Here is an 18,432-nt window from a genome sequence, read left to right on the forward strand (position 1 = left end):
AAGCCACCAGAGACCATGGTTTTATATATGAAATTATTTGGAAAATACCCTTGAAAAACCCAGAAGACTTCCCAGCAAAATCTTAAGGCAACAACAGCATTGTAAAAACGCCATTTAATAATGCTTATTTAGAGTAATGGACCTGTTCTTGAAATTTTTAAGAACATTTTTAATGTAGTGTTGCATGATATGAAACTCAAATATTATGCTACTCGTCCTAAGCTAGCACTGTGAATGCTATTAATCAAAGAAGGGAAAGCTAGTTATAAAATATTCAGAATCAAGATTATTAATTCCACCATCCTCCTGTCCACTGCATTAATTTTCTTCTTCTTACTACTGAACAGTTAATTGTGTTCTGTACGTTTTCTCATATAGTGGTCATTCTAGCTTTTCTGTAATTAGAAATTGTTAAGTACAGGTTGTCATTTTACATTTTCCCATTTGACCAAGCAACAGCTGATCTCAGAAGCGATAAAGTACAATTATTGTTACCAGCTGTAAGAACTAATAATTATGTCTTATACCATATTACTTAGAGAAAGCCCACATCTTCCCCGCGATTCGTGTATGTGTTAATTGCAAACAACATTGATTGATGTGCAAATGAACTGCAGTTTCTGTAATAATGATGGATTAAGATCTCCAGATAATTTACTGTTCTGTAATATAGTTCATGACTAGAAGAGTTAAAATATTACAACAGGAAAGAATTTTTTAACCAGTCACTCAGTTAAAAGAAAGTATTTTGTATGTGATTCATGAAGACAAATGATAAGAAATGGAAATAAATAGTCAAAATTGATAGTGCACAAAATTAGCACTGTAATGAAAGATCGGTGTTGCCTTTATTTGCCTGTATACTGTTGATCATTAGCTATTAAAGTTTGCTGTGCCAGTAGAGACACACTAGAACAGGAGGCAATCTGTGAAACATCAGATAATAGGGCTGAACTGTCATGTGCTGCAAGTGTTTTGTTGAGGAACTGACCACAGTCTCCTTAGCAACGACCTATGTGGCATCAATTATTCACTGACAGACATTCAGCCATTGATTACCAAGCGACCAACCAGCAGTCACAGGTGAGCTGTCATACAGAAAGGGAAAATGACAGTACAATTCTGTCCTTGTTGACCAGGGGTATATCAGCTACTTGGTGTATTTCATTTCTTAAACTTCTTGTGTTGCTATATAGAGAAACATTCTCCATATATGAGAGTTTCGAATACAGTGGTGATAATGTGATAACTGACCTTTCTCTGAATGTACTCATATTTCCTCAATACCTCCAAAAGTACACTAATAGCAGTCAGCCAGTATAGTTTCACAGTACACTATCATGAAAGGCATAAACTTTAGAAACTGGTAAAACGGTTATTTTAATGAAGACACCAGTAATACAAAACCAATGCAGAGCAGCCACACAATGCTGCTATAAGTTGACAGAAAAACCTTTGATGAGAATGCAGTTAGCAGGTAAACAAATATGAAACATGTGGAATGTATGTGTCTCGAAAGAGAATCGACCCTCTTTTCTTTAAGATGCGCTATTAACGGAATGTGTAGCATTCAGAGAAATGTTAGCTGATGTTCTGCAAAGACATGGATGATGGAAACAAACTGTGTATGGTTGACTTGTCACTGTTAACACTGTGTAAAATGAAGATGCTTTCTGGAAGAATTTTATTTAGTTTTACATGTGTTACAATAAAGTGATATAATGAACATGGATACAGGTGATAGTGGGAATGTACCCCTGCAGTCAAGGCCAGAAACAGCAGAGGAAGGTAAGGAAGATTGCAGAATCATTATGTGTGATCCTGAGCAATTAAATCAATAGCGATAATCAATTTAATCTTCACAAATAATTTTGCAGTTTCCTGTCAAAGAACCATTTTTTGATTCCATTACCTCTCGTACAGTCCTTCAGAGCACCATGTCTCAATTTCAGTTTTGCATATTTTAGTGTTTTCTTTTTTCTTTCCCTCCAGTTTTCCTCCATCCTTCCACTATCTTGCTTTTTCCTCCTCTCAGTATATTTTGAACTTATTTTCTTCTCCTTCCTGCCTCAGACTCATCCCATCTGTAACACTTTTATTCTAAAACAGTTTGTATCTGTTGCTTCGTATTATGTTATGGTCTTCCTTTGGTTAATCTTTCTTCACCTCTTGAAGTCAGCTTCGTTTGCCAAAGTTATCAATCTTTGACTTAATCTTGTGTCATCTATTCTGTATACAAGGCAAAAGAATTATGCTCTTGTATTTTCCTGATTTTACTTAATGGGCTTTTTATGAACTTTGTGACTCAGTACCTTATTTCCAGCAAGATGTTTATGTTAGGAATAAACCATGTCTTTTTTGGGCTTGAATTTTAATTTTTGAATTTTATTGCTTTCACTGTAATTGTTTCTCTCCAAGCTTGAGCAATGAATTTAGGTTGGGCATACTAGGAATTCCAAAAACTCTAGGACATTCATCTGTATTATCACATGTACTGTGGAGATATCTTTTCTTGTATATAGCTCCAAAGTACCCCATTTCAGTTCAAGCATATTATCCTAACCTAAATCAATTATTGTCATAAAAATGTGAATTATGTAAAACATAAATTACAGAAAAGTGTGTGTTCTGGTTCACACACCACTATACAACTCCAGAAATATGCTGGTAGAAAGACTGTAACATTAATCTTTCTTAATATTCAACAGCAAACAGAATTTCCTACGAAACTGTATAGTCAAATTTTTGCATATTGGTAACGGTAAAATCAAAATCTTCATGTGTATTGGTTCTTGTTATGCTTCTTTGGTTGATAGACACTCAGACACCAAAAAGGAAATTACATGTGTTTGACCAACAAATACTGATGTATTTCCAGTGATACAAAGATGAAATGGAAGTTTACTTGTGAAGGCATAATATACAGATGTATAATATTTTTATCCATGAACGCAATAATCAAATGTCAAATTTTACTATGAAATTAAAGTTTTGTATATAGTTCCAATTAGATAAACAGTTACGTTGTTTATCAGCATGAGTGAAGCACATAAAACAACTTGAATGAATGCAGCTGCTCAGAAAAGATCAATCATTCATAGCAATAATTCTTGTAGAGCTGTATGCTAAGAACTTCATAAGTTATTTCACTTATACAAATTTGAGTAGAAAATGAGAATAATCTTATTTGCCATTTCAGCTGTTAAAGTGATGGATACAAAGAATACTCTTTTGCTTTTAATGTCTCTACAGAAGTTAGTAATGAGTAAGCAGAGCTTCCAAAATATGTAAATCTAGAGCCAGTTGTAAAATGAAATACAGAAAATAACACTGATTTTATCTCAGTCATGAACACTCCAAGTCAAATGTTTGACCAGTTTTACACACTGCAAATTTGTTCATCCAAATTAACATTATGCTCAGTGAATGTGAGGCAGTTATTTTATTAGTAATCTCTCAGGCATCATTCACCTTACACGAGCTAAACATTTTCCTTCAGAATTTGGGCCAAGGTCAATAACTGAAAATTTTTCTTGTATTTACAATTGTGTTTCAGTCAAATTTTATTATTTCTTTAATGCTTCTCAAAAACCCATTTCTTATGTTTACATTATTATATCTGCTTATGTGGATGATAATTTATAATTATTCCTTTTTTCTTCCAATAACATATTACAATGAATGATAAAAAGCTTACATTTTTTATCAAGAGCACTTAGCATATACTAATTATTGGAGCTTATGTTAATAAATCAGTCACAAATATAATTATTGGATCCTATATTAATAAACCAGTCACAAATAAAAAGAATTAAATGAAACAGTTCCCATTAATAGGCTTTTCCTGTCTGATTTCTGTTCCATTATTTATTTTAAGTGGGAAAGTTTTTACTTTGAACAGAGGTCATGCCAGATTAAAACAGTGGATGTGAAGTTTCTGAGATGAGTCAGAGGATCTGTCATACTGCATTATGCTTGTGCAGATTCATTCTATGATTCACCATGTTCAGCCGATTGCATGATGAACATAAACCTTCAGTAATGTGAAATGAGTCAAAGTATACCTTAACAAAGAAAAATAGCAGTTAGAAGCTGCAATTATTGTAAACTACAGTAAACATGCTTTAAACTATTTGTACCTAGTCAGTCTAAATTTAACGTACTAAAATGAACAAGTAAGGCAGTACATTGAAACACCAGTTACTGCCATAGATGTACTGAACAGCAGCTGTTTGTTAGCTTCTGATAGCTTAGATTTTCATTGTCAGTAACAAATACAGCTACTGTTACTGTACAAGAACTGAATTTAAGAATTTCAAGGTCTTTGAAGAGGTCTCTACAAGATCCACAGTTGTGTATTTTATTCAGTACTCATACTGCTTACTTTGTCTGAGTGAATATGTTCTTCAGTTTAACTGCTCTGTCCCAGAAGATAATTTCATAAGACAATCCAGGAAAGAAAGTATGCAAAATAAGCTAACATCTTCATCTTAAAGTCAGTACAGTGAGAAATTCCTATACTGCTTATTTTGTCTGCGTGAATATGTTCTTCAGTTTAACTACTCTGTCCCAGAAGATAATTTCATAAGACAATCCAGGAAAGAAAGTATGCAAAATAAGCTAACATCGTCATCTTAAAGTCAGTACAGTAAGAAATTCGTTTTAAGTTTACCTTGCTGAGCTTTTTGGTTTGTTTGTTTTGTGTGTTACAGTCTGTTGTTACATTCTGTTCAGTGATGTTGTCCTAGTGGAACCAAAGGAATTTTGTGCATAGTGTTTCCTTTAGTGTAATATGGCTAATGTTGAGAATAAGAGTGCATTTGAGTTCAAAACTTAAAATTTAAACTGTTTGCTGTGAATTAGATGTAGGAATGAATGAAGATTGTGGTTTAATACAACCTCAGTAACAGAGATTTAGAAACAGTATGTATTCCCAGGTTTAATAATGAAGAAGAATAAAATTGACCATGTTCTTTTTGAAGGAACCATTGGTATTAATGATTTAATAAACTTAGGGAAACCATGAAAAGTCAAAATATGAATGACTGGATGAATTTTAAATGCCAGGCCAATGTCTGAAGTAAGGGGTCACATCATTCACTCTGAACAAAATGTATGTCCATTCAGTTATCACCTGAACTGAGCCCAGTCAGAAGAGTTGGGGTCTTTGATTAATATATTTGTTTCATCAGGAAACAATGAAGTTTTTGGTATATTTTAAAGTTGTAGTTTATGAACAAGAGTCAACTTTCTACTGAACATTGTGGGAATTTTCACTGAATATCATTTTATACCTGTGTGACCCACTGCTTCCTGTTATGAAAATTAGAATTTATCTTGTAAACAGAATGCCACACCATTTTAGTTCACCAAACAGCATTTTGTGGTTTATGCATGCTTCTTAGAAAGAATGTAAAATAAACTTACTGAATAGTTTTTATCCAAATTAAAAACAAAATTATGATCTTAGTACACATAGTTAGTTAATCTCCTTCAAACTATGCCCACAGTTAATTTGTATTGATTTGTTGAGGATGTCAATCAGCCATTTTGCAAGTAATTGCAGCTCATTCATGTTCACTGATACTGGCAGTGAGTAGGCCAAGAAAAACTGTTTTTCTGTAATTTTACGACGAAGGATTGACTATACAATGAATGTGATATGTGTTGGTATTTTATTTTGTTTGCAGTAGCACCGGAAGTATATCAAAGGAAGGATATGTTTTTTGCCTCTGTATTTCCAGTTGGAGTATTTGCTGTGAAAAGCAACCATAGTCCATAGTACTTTTTGCAGTTGATGATAACCTAGCAGATTAATGTGTGCTATTCACAAAGTATTTTACTCCAAAGCCCATGCTGAGATGTGTCACTGATTTGTAATACTTCAAAGGGCATGTGACTATAGTCAGCAACCTGTGGATGGATAACTGATTACATTCTCCAAAAATCTTTGCTATTTTAAGTTAATATTGTGTGCACATAGGTGTTAGGTGACCATTGATTTCTGCTTACATTATGTAGTGCTATACTGGACAAACACCTGGTGTGAGACTGTTGTGTGCCGTTGTCACTGTCAGTGATAGGTCTGTGTTATTTCAGGAACATATTGCAGATTGCAAATTAAAGTATATAAGGAGCTAAACATGGTTATTCACACACTCTCTTCACCACAATCTCAAGTCTGTATCACTACTGATATATGATCAGTTTCTATCACATGTTCTCAGAATATATAAAACTTCTTCATACACAGTAAACGTCATCCCTGGTATGCCATGCTACTAATTAAAATAATCTAGAATAGATTTTCTTGACATACTCAAGAAGTCAGAATCTGTGTGTAATAAACATGGATAAAATTACTCTGATTTGAATCCTGGGTTGCTGCTGCCAACAATATCAACACATATTTCCAGTTTTATCCTAGAAATGTAGCTGTATTTGTCTGAAACTTAATCACGTTTTTGCGTTATCTGTTTGTGATATATATCTTATTGTTACTTGATGATTACACAATATAGTTGAACTTTCTATTCATTAGTGTGGAAGAATCATAAATTTATGATTTTCCAGGTTAACTGGTCATTTGTCCCTCTTTCTATTATCATCTTTCATGTATGGTTCTATTCACACAATTAAAGTCATAGTCAATGTCAGAAACTGTGTTTTTTTGTTGCAAGATGGCATTCCTTTCTATGCATCATCAACTGCTGGACTGTAAGTGCATTTTGTACCCAGAAGTTCCCTTTGCCTACTTTGTAAACTGACTCAGCACATCAGAATGCAGCTTATATTTTAAGTTCACCTAAGTGACTAGAAAAAGTGGGTTGTTCTATCCCCATATTTCAGAGAGAGAAGCAGAATAACATGTTCTAAACACATTTTAAAAGTCTCTGAACTTCAAATAAAGAATTACAGTGGGTGGCCAAAAATGTGGAAACACTGAAAACACAACACATTACCAGGGCTACTAAGGTTCAGGAAACCTGTTGACATCCCTAACAGTTTCTAGTCATCCCAGAATCGATAAATACAGAACCTTTAAGGTTTTTAAGAGAATCTTGTACCATTCCTTGCGCAAAACAGCGGCAAGTTCAGGTAACTATGATGGAGGTGGATGGCAATCACTCACCCTTCACTTCAAAGCAGACAACAAAAAATTAATAATATTAAGATCTGATGACTGTGGTGGCCTGGGGAGATGTGACAGTTCATCTTTGTGCTCACAAAATCAGTCCTGGCTGATATATGCTGCGTGAACAGGACCCCTGTCGTCTAAGAACACACCATTATCATTGGGGAGCAAATATTGTGCCATTGGATGGAGCTGATCAACCAAAATGTTCATGTAATCTTTGACAGTAAAGCGACCTTGCACAATAACCATGAGGCTCGTGGAATACCATGATATGGCTGCCCAAATCGTTAGCATATCCCCTCCGTGTTTCACTCTTGGGACATAAACTCAGCTAGAAGTTGAAACAGTGTGCAAAAAGACTCATCTGACCAAATGACTTTCTTCCATTGCTGCATAGTCCAGTTTTTGTGGCTTTGGCACCACATTTTCCTGTAATGAGCATTTGCATTGTTAATGACTTGTTTTGTAATTCCCACTCATCCTGCAGTTCCCATCTTACGGAGCTCCCTTCAGGTTGCTTAAATGCTGATGGGGTTCAAGAGTGCAACATTTAGTTCTGTAGTCACTTTTACAGCTGTCATCCTCTTATTTGTCATAACATTCCTCTTCAGTGATAATCTGTCATGATCACTCGACACACCCTTTCATCCTCATTGCGAGTTCAGGATTAGTAGTGTACTGCTTGACACAGTCATGCTGATTATATATCTAAGTGCAGCATTGTAAAGCAGTATGAAATGGAATGAGCAAACAAGGATAGTAGTAGGGAATGTGACTGGTTGACTTTGGTTTATTGGGAGAAGTTTAGGAAGGTGACCACATATAGGACACTAGTGCAACCCATTGTTGAGTACTGTTTGAATGTTTGGGCCCTGCACCAGGTCAAATTAAAGCAATTCAGATGTCAGCTATAGATTTGTTACTGGTAGCTTTGAACAACACTAAGTACTACGGGGATTTAGAATCTCTGACCACTCTGCATTATTCATTGAACTACCAAAAATTGAGAAAGAAATTTCTTGTAAGAAAAGCTATATGAAAAGGAACTTCAATGAAAAAAATCTATTACATTTAGAAATAAGTTAAGAGCGACTGAATAGTTTTATAACAGCTATATTTCAAGTAATAGTAACTTTAATAATTTTTATAGCAGCTTTCTTGAAATGTTTGATGGAACTTTTCCACTTCGAACTACATGCAACAAAACGACTAATAAACTTAAATAGATAGACCAGTATATAAAAATTTCTAGTCTCAGGAAGAGGAGACTCCACAATGAACTGAAATACAATAAAACAGACATTCTACTGGATGTTTTCTTTATTATAAAGTTATATTTTTAAAAAAATTGTGATGCCAGCCAAGCAAATGGCAAACGAGAAGCTCATTGTACAACTTAAAAGTAAAATAAAAGCAGTGTGGTCTGTTCTCAAATCAGAGTTAGATGTAAGAGTCAGTAGTAATGAAATATCTAGGATTAAAGTAGATGATAGCTTTACTGTAAACCCACCTCAAATATCAGAGTGTTTAAATGAATTCTTCATAAACATAAAAAAACAAGATGCTGATGTAGAAGAATATCAGAGTAATGTAAATCCCTTTGGAATCCACTAAGAAGCTGAATATTTTACTGGTTTTAAAAAAGTCACAATAACGGATGTGGAAAATGTTATCATTTAAAAACTAAAAACTCGGCTGGGTGGGACAGGATACCCACTAAATTGATTAAAACAATGTGTGGCATAATAGCACCTCCCCTAACTAAAACATTCAACCAATCTTTTGAACAGGGATGCTTTCTCAATGTTTTGAAGTATGCCGAAGTCAGACCTCTGTTCAAGATAGTGTCGAGGGAAGACATGGGGAACTATTGGCCATTTCTATTCTTCCAGTCCTGTAAAAAGTATTAGAGAAAGTAGCTGCAAACCAGATCAAAAAATAATATTATTATATTATTATAATTATTATTATTATATTATTATAAGTAACCAATTTGGATTTTTACCTGGAAAAAAGAACACTCTGGATGCAGGGAATAATTTTACTGAAAAGATAGGAAAATCATTGGATCAGAGGAGTAAAGTTGCAGGTGATATCACAATAGCATTTGACTCCATGAACCATGACTTGCTTGTCTACAAAGTAGACAAATACAGGATTAAGGACAATGCTCTAAATTGGCTAACATCATACTTACACAACAGAAAACAAAGTGTAAGTATCACTTCAGATGCAATGAACTTTTATTCTAAATGGAGTACAGTGTCACAAGGTGCACCTCAAGGCTCTATTTTGGGGCCAACCCTGTTTGTATTCTAGGTTGGTTGGTTGGTTTTGGGGAAGGAGACCAGACAGCGTGGTCATCAGTCTCAGCGGATTAGGGAAGGATGGGGAGGGAAGTCGGCCGTGCCCTTTCAGAGGAACCATCCCGGCATTTACCTGGAGTGATTTAGGGAAATCACGGAAAACCTAAATCTGGATGGCCGGACGCGGGATTGAACCGTCGTCCTCCCGAATGCGAGTCCAGTGTCTAACCACTGCGCCACCTCGCTCGGTTTGTATTCTACATAAATGACTTACCCATAAATGTAAATTCCCCATCAGTTCTCTTTCCAGACAATACTTCTATTTTAATTAAAAATGACAATGCAGAAAAAATTCCGAGCTGCATCGTAAGCACACTGGATATCTTAGAAAACAGGTTCCAGTTAAATGGGTTGGAACTGAACATTGCAAAAACCAATATGGTACATTTCAAAACCAAACATTCGAAATGCGTGGAACTTAAAATACAATGTAACAATCAAACCATGAAATAAGTTGGCACTGTCAAATTCCTGGGACTAAATATGGACAAGAACTTAAGCTGGAATATAGACATTAACTTCCTATGAAATAAACTAAGCAATTTTGTATTTTCAACACGAATACTAGCAAATTCCACTGGCTTGCTTACATGAAAAATTGCTTATCATGGTTATTTTGAATCTGTCATTAGATATGGGATAATTTTCTGGGGAGGTTCAAGTAGTGTACCTCGAACACTGAAACTGCAAAAGAAAATTGTCCAATACATGTTTACTGCACAACACACAGAGTCTTGTCACCCATTATTTTGGAAACTGCAAATCCTAGCTGTTTCCCCATGTACCAGGTATAGATGTATGAAACCGGAACTTCCCTATAGATGGTGCTAGCTGTCAGTGTAGGGTCTATGAGACTGTGTCTGCAGAGCCATCTGCTTCCTGTAATGGCTGACGATGAATGTGAACATGCAATACCCCAACTTCCATAAATTAGTATCTGTTTCAAACCTGTAAACATGTCAAGTTTTGTGCCTATGAAACAACAGACATGTAATTATTGCAACCAGATTCCAGTTTCATACTTCTACACCTCGTAAATTTATGGAATTATGATCTTCCTACAAAGTAGACAAAAATTATTTGAGGAGAATCATTGTAACCACACATATAGCACAAGAAATAAAAATAATTTTATGCTACCCACACACCAGTTGAAATTATATCTATAGACTTCACAGTATATGGGGATGACAATATACAAAAAGTTAATGGACAAAAACATATTTAATATGAAGCCAGATATTTTAAAAATGAGACTACAGCAGATTGTGTGGGAGAAATGGTACTATCCAGTAGAAGAGTTCCAGAGGATGAACTGATCATTTGAGCAAGTGGTAATTAAGTGTTAGATTTTATTGTATGTGTGTATAACAAAACTGTATTATTATTATGATGTTCTCAGGTAACTTCACTTGTTCTTTGTTTATGGTGAAATTTTACCACAATTTGACATATCTCCTATACCTGAATCAAATGATTTAGGTCATGTACACTGTGAGACAAATAAACCACAATTCAAAAGAAATTCACAAAATGCTTTGGAAACTCAAATGGGGATCACTGGAGGAAAGGCAATATTCTTTTTGAGGAGTACTTTTGAGAAAATTTAAAGAACCAGATTTTGAGACCAACTACAGAACAATCTACTGCTGCCAATGTACATTTCATGTAAGGACCATAAATATAAGATCAGGGCTCATATGGAGGCATATGAGGCAGCCATTTTTGTGAGTGGAATAGCAAAGGAAATTGGCTAGTAGTGGTACATAGTACCCTCCACCATGCACTATATGGTGGCTTGTGGAGTATGTATACAGATATAGAAGTAGACTTAGTGGACAATCTCTTTTGCTTTCCTTGTATGTGGTATAAATCTCCAATATGGTGCCTCTTGAAACACCAAACACTTCTGCAGCTTTAGTTGCAGAAGCACCCACCTCACAAGCACCAACTATTTGCCCACAACTGACGTCACTTAGCTCCAACATAATGCACTTACAACTACACAGAACACTGTTTTGACCATGACTGACACTTGCAGTATATTGAAGAGCTTGCACAGTTGGCATTTGTGGTCAAATGTGGCAAAGTAACCTGCAGGCTTGGCTAGCATATGGATTTATATTCAATCATGCATTTCTTGTGGCGTTTCCATATTTTTGTTCAACCCCTGCAAGTTGTCAGAAATTTTTTTTCATAAAATGATAAATTTAAACTACAGTGACTGTATGTGGACAGAAGGATGGCCAGTTCCTAACATCTTTGGGATGAACCCTTTACCTTATTTCATATCTGTTCATTGGATTACATACAGCAGAGGTCAGTTCATGATGTTGAACATCTTAAACTTAAGGTTATACTCCATTTATTTACATTCTTGCATTCTGTTTTGTGTGTTCTTATTTAAGAGATTTACCCATAAAAATATAAAGCATTCATGATTTTCACTTTTAATTTATAAATTGTGAATTAAAATATACATTATCACTATACTTTATCAAAACAATCTCTTATAGAATGGAAACAGTTGAGTTTAAAACTTTTTTGCAACTGTAGTAGATTTTCTGGGCAGTTTTATTGACATGGGATAGTTTTTTTTATTTTCAATACATAAAGACTGACTGTCTGTATACTATTTTTTTTTTATTTATGAATTTGGCCAGCTATGGACTGCATACAACTTAACACTTATGGCGTTTCCTTTTCTTCCTTTCTTCCCAGTACTTCTTCATTTTTTCTCCAACTGCTCATCTCTGCTCATCTGTCCACACTCTCTTGGGTTGAGGTTTTGGCTCATCTTCTTCATAGTTTTCATTTGTTATCAGTAGCCTGAAATGATTTCTGTCACATATTATTTCTTCTGTAACATCTATTTTGTTGGCATATTTCTTTACAGCTTCTATCCATCCTACAGTTTTTTTCAGCTTACTAATGTAATTAAAAATTGTCTTTTTAATCAGCATTTCTTCCATTCTTTTTAAATGTTCATAAAATTTTAATCATCTCTTCCTCATTGTATCTGTGATCTTTTCTGTATTTTTTGTGTAAATCTTCATTTCTCCTTTTAATCCACATATTTTCATTGTTTTTCTCAGGACCTAGAATTTTTCTTAGTATTTTTCTTTCTCTATTTTCTAGTTCTATTAATTCGCCATTCTTGTTCAATGTTAGGCACTCTGAGCCATATGTCGCTTGTGTCCTAATAACTGAATTGTAATATCTAATCTTTGCTTGTATGGATATTGATTTCTTATTGTAGTAGTTTTGTGTTAATTTATGTGCAGATTCTAACTTTTTTATCTTTTCTTTATTTGTTGTGTTATCCATTCCATTGGCTTGGATCCACTCCCCCAGGTATTTGAATTTATCAACTCCTTTAATTTTTCCATTCTTTGTTTTTATAAACTTTTCTGTATTATGTTTGTGTTCTATATACTTGGTTTTTTCATAGGATATTTTCAGCCCAGTCTTTTCAGCAATCTCGTGTAACAGATCAAGCATAACTATTGCATCTGTTCAGTTTTCAGTTATCAATGCCATATCATCTGCAAGGGCTAAACATTTCACTTCAAATTTGTTCTTTCCTTGGCCCATGCTTATACCCCTTGTGCCTCTGTTTTTTAATGTGCTTTCCCATGTTTTTACTATTTTATCTAAAACCAAGTAAAAGAGAACTGGGGACAGTCCATCTCCTTGTTAAACTCCTGTTTTGATTTTGAATGGTTCAGAAATTTCGCCTTGAACTTAGTCCTTGATGTTATATCTGTGAGCATTTGTTCAACAAGTCTTCTGGTGTTTTTGTTTATCCCCGATTCATAAATTATCCGCTGCAGAGTGAAAATCTCATTCTGGAAACATCCCCCAGGCTGTGGCTAAGCCATTTCTCTGCAGTATCCTTTCTTTCAGGAATGCTAGTTTTGCGAGGTTTGCAGGAGAGCTTCTGTAAAGTTTGGAAGGTAGGAGACGAGATACTGGCAGAAGTAAAGCTGTGAGTACCGGGTGTGAGTCATGCTTCGGTAGCTCAGATGGTAGAGCACTTGCCCACGAAAGGCAAAGGTCCCGAGTTTGAGTCTCGGTCGGGCACACAGTTTTAATCTGCCAGGAAGTTTCATATCAGCGCACACTCCGCTGCAGATTGAAAATCTCATTCTGGAAACATCCCCCAGGCTGTGGCTAAGCCATGTCTCCGCAGTATCCTTTCTTTCGGGAGTGCTAGTTCTGCAAGGTTCGCAGGAGAGCTTCTGTAAAGTTTGGAAGGTAGGAGACGAGATGCTGGCAGAAGTAAAGCTGTGAGTACCGGGCGTGAGTCGTGCTTCGGTAGCTCAGATGGTAGAGCACTTGCCCGCGCAAGGCAAATGTCCCGAGTTCGAGTCTCGGTCAGGCACACAGTTTTAATCTGCCAGGAAGTTTCATATCAGTGCACACTCCACTGCAGAGTGAAAATCTCATTCTTCCCAGTATTATTGTTTCTTATTACTATTCCATTTTTTCCATGCCTTTAGTTGATTGTCAATCGCTTCATCACACAACTCGTTCCACCATCTGTGTCTTGGTATTCTTCATGGTTGTCCCATTTCTTTAACTGACCCTAGCATTATTTCTTTAATTCCTTCCCAATCATCCATTTTTCTTGTGTTTAGTATATCAAAGAATTTGTCCTGATTTTACATGAGAAATTTAGCGTTTGCTCTTGGAAATCTTCTTGGTTTTGGTTTAGGTTTGTTTGGTTGGAACATGGTCTTTATTTCAGTCAGATAATGGTGTGAGTCTATGTTTAGGACATTCCTCGCTCTGACATCCAAGATTTCCTTGTAGTTGCGAGATGTTATTGCCACATGGTCCAATTGATATTCACCTTGATTTTAATTTGGTGATGCCCATGTTTTCTTCTTACTTGCAAGTTTTCTGAAAAATGTTGACATTAGTTTTACGTTAAATTGTTTACAAAAATCTATGAGTCTTTCCCCATTCCTGTTGGTTCTTTCATGTGCTGGATAATCTCCAACTACTGTTTCCTGAAAAATGTTGACATTAGTTTTACGTTAAATTGTTTACAAAAATCTATGAGTCTTTCCCCATTCCTGTTGGTTCTTTCATGTGCTGGATAATCTTCAACTACTGATTTAAATTTTATTTTTTTGCCAACTTGTGCATTAAAGTCGCCCAGTAAAATTTTGATATGTTCTTTTGGTAATTTGGATGTTTCGTGTTCTAGCATTTCCCAAAAATCTTTCACTTTGTCAATATTTGTTCTGTTATGTTGGTTGATAGGTGCATGAAAATTTATAATGATATAACATTTATTGCCTGACTTGAACGTCAGAAATGAAATTCGTTCTGATTTGGAGCTAAAATTAGTTATTGATTCCAAAAGTTACTGTTTGACCATAAATGCTGTCCCTAATATATTCGTATTGTGGGAATTTTTAATGGTTGGTTTCCCTTTGCAGAATGTGTATCTACCTGACTCAAATGCATTTTCATCCAGATACCTTGTTTCTTGAAGTGCTAATATAAGTATGTTGCATTGATTGAAAGTGTCCATTAGGTGTTTTAGTTTTCCAACTTTCATGAGTGTGTTGATGTTCAGAGTCCACAGTAGGTGTTTTTTCTTGGATCTTATCTTTGAAGAAGTACTAGGTAGCTCCGACTCTTTCTTACATGATGTTCTAGGCTCTCCAGAATCCAAAGGCCTAGTTGCACCGCCATGAATAGCGATGGGAGATTGGTTTTCCTTCTGAAATTTACCATTATGTCTTAGGTTAAAGTTTAGTTTGGGGAAAGGTAGCTGATCTTTTCCATGACAAAAATTCACCACTAACATGTGGAACAGATACCTTTTGCAGCCGAGAACAGACACTACAGTCTTGGGCTTTTATACAAAAGCCTGCCTCTTCTGCCAGTTCTGTCATTCTGATGATCTTCATCACTGCCTTCACAGCTGTTAAGGTCTTCACCGTTTCCCTGGTAAGGGACCCTCACAAGGTACTACTATCGCTTGGGCCAGGTGAACCAAGGCTTTTTAATGAGGTGTTACTCCGCCCCCTCCTCCTTTTTCATCCAGGCTTGGGACCAGCTTTGGTGGAGTTGTCTGTATACTTTATGTATTGAAAATTTATTTTATGCTTGCTGCTGTCCATCTTGGTTGAAATTGTTTCTCTTTTATATTTAATATTAGTCAAATTAGTAAGAATACAATGCCCGTTTTCTTGATGTCTTTACACTTGTTGTGAAAATTAATTTTTTTCATGTTTTCCTAATGAATTTCATGTTTTTGTAATGAATTTCATGTTTCTTGATGAAAAAGAAGGTTAGCAAAAAGCACATCCGGAGTAATACTGGACTGTAAATTGCTCTTCTCAGTAATAATTATGATAGCTTTATTTTATGTACTGAACATAAAAAGTGCTGCAGGAGAGTTATCCCAAAAATATGATACTGTATTTTAAGTGTAAATGAAAATATGTATTCACAAATGCCAGCTCATTTGCAAAGGTTTACAGGATCCTCAGGACTTAAGAACCTTTAGTCATGTTTGTGTTGACATATGTCTTCTGCATGTCCCACTTAATGGTCCTCTGTATCCACAGGGAAAAGAACATTCTTATTACTCACTATTTTCATGGTCTTCAGTCTTTTAGGGAGGTCTGATGCAGCTCTCAATGCTAGTCTGTCCTGTGCGAGTCACTTCATCTCTATACAACCACTGTAACCCACATCCATTTGAACTCGCTTATTTTACTCATCCCTTGGTCTCTCTTTACAGTTTATATGCCCCACACTTCCTCTATTACCAAACTGATGATTCCTTGTTGCTGCAGCATGCATCCTATCAATCAACCCATTCTTTAAGCAAAGTTGTGCCATAAATTTCTTTCTTCGTCAGTTAAGTTCAGTACCTCCACATTAGTTACTTGATCTACCCCTATAACCTTTATCATTCTTCTGTAGCACCAAATTCCAAAACTGGCATTCTCTTCTTGTACAAACTACTAATTGTACAAATTTTATTTCTGCACAAGACTACACTCTTGAAACATGCTTTCAGGAAAAAATTATTACTATCAAAATTACTTACATTTTTCCACATTTAGGGCTAGCTGTCATTCATCACACCAACTGGAAATTTTGTCTAAGTCGTCTTATATCTTCATACAGTCACTCAACTTCGCATTCCCTATCAAACACCACAGCATCATCAGCAAACAACCACAGCTTGCTGCCTACCCTGTCTGCCAAATCATTTATGTATATAGAGAAAAACAGCGGTCCTATCATACTTCTGTGGGGCACACTTGACAATATACTTGCCTCTGAAGAACAGTCACCCTCTTGCCTCGGGCATGGATGTGTGTGATGTCCTTAGGTTAGTTAGGTTTAAGTAGTTCTAAGTTCTGGGGGACTAATGACCACAGCAGTTGAGTCCCATAGTGCTCAGAGCCATTTGAACCATTTGAACAGTCACCCTCGAGGACAGCATACTGGAGTCTATTATTCAAGAAGTCTTCGAGCCACTCACATATCTGTCAATTTATTCCATATGCTTGTACCTCCATTAACAGCCTGTAATTGGGCACTGTGTCAGATGCTTTCCAGAAATCTAGAATTATGGGCTCTGCCTGTTGCCCTTCATTCATAGTTCTCAGTGTATGATGTCAAAAGGGGCCAGCTAAGTTTCACATGAGTGATGCTTTCTAAAACTGTGCTGATTTATGCACAAAAGCTTCTCACTCTCACGAAAGTTTATTATATTCAAATGAGAACATGTTCAAGGATTCTGTAGCAAATAGAAGTTAGGACTATTTTTCTGTAATTTTGTGGGTCCATTTCTTTTTACCATTCTTATATACTGGAGTCACCTGCACTTTTTTCCAGTCACTTGGTACATTGTGCTGGGTGAGAGATTTGCAATAGGTAATGGGCCAATGCTATAGAGTACTCTCTGTAAAAGTGGACCAGGATTCCATCTGGACCTGGTGATTTATTTGCTTTCAAATCTTTCAGTTGTTTCTCTACACCAGTTATGCTCATCACTGTGTTGTTCATATGGGAATCTGTCCAGTGGTCAAATGACAGTATGTTTGTATGATTCTCCTGTGTGAACAATTTCTTGAACATGAAATTTTAAACTTCAGCTTTCATTTTGCTATCTTCAACTACCACACCAGACAGGTCAACAAGGGACAAAATGGAAGCCTTCGACTGCTTAGCAATTTTGCATAGGATCAGAATTTTCTCAGGTTCCCTGCCAGATCTTTTGCTAATGGTGTGACAGTGGTAGTTGTTGTATGCTTCAGGCATAGATCTTTTTACAGACTACTAACCTTCACTTGTCATCATTTAAGTGTTCCCTTTTGAATTTAGAGTCCAACAGCCTGTGCTTCCTCAGCATCCACCGAACTTCATTTTTAAACCATGGTGACTTTTTCATCCAATATGCACTTACTATGCATATAACTCTACAGACCACGATTTACAATCCCTAAACTTTGGCCATAATTCCTCTAATTCCATCTTACTGGAACTAAGTGATGCCCATTCACTGTGTAAGTGAGATGTTAATAAGTCCTTATCTGCTCCATCAGAAACACTCTCCAAGCCTTCTTGACTGATTTTTTAACTCTCGTAAACAAAGTTTGCTATAAAAACATCCAAAAATTAACTTGGTTTCACCTACACCTGTTGTACTCAACTTCACACTGTCAAACTCAACTTCAATCTCATTAGAAACAACATTTTTGTGAACTGCAATGAAACCCCCCCCCATACCTCCACCCATGGCCCCTAATCTGTCTTTCCAATATGGTTCCACAACTCGCTAAATATCTCAGAGCTTTACACTTCAGGTTGCAGCCATCTCTCGGTTCCAACAATAATTTGAGCACAAGAACTTTCCTGGAGGATAGTAAATTCAGGAACTTTATTACA

The 18,432-nt window shown here is 35.9% G+C and overlaps 1 protein-coding gene across 1 annotated transcript in view; it reads left to right on the forward strand.

The window, feature by feature from the left end:
* The first annotated feature begins 1,681 nt into the window (after nt 1-1,681).
* LOC126235299 (anoctamin-4-like) overlaps nt 1,682-18,432 on the forward strand; it is a 282,026-nt gene continuing 265,275 nt past the window's right edge. Inside the window, exon 1 of the mRNA XM_049944024.1 lies at nt 1,682-1,788. Within this exon, the coding sequence (XP_049799981.1) occupies nt 1,722-1,788 (67 nt within the window). The 5' untranslated portion in view covers nt 1,682-1,721. The remainder of the gene's footprint in view (nt 1,789-18,432) is intronic.

This window comes from Schistocerca nitens, chromosome 2 (genome assembly GCF_023898315.1).
Source record: "Schistocerca nitens isolate TAMUIC-IGC-003100 chromosome 2, iqSchNite1.1, whole genome shotgun sequence".
In the NCBI taxonomy this organism is placed as follows: domain Eukaryota; kingdom Metazoa; phylum Arthropoda; class Insecta; order Orthoptera; family Acrididae; genus Schistocerca; species Schistocerca nitens.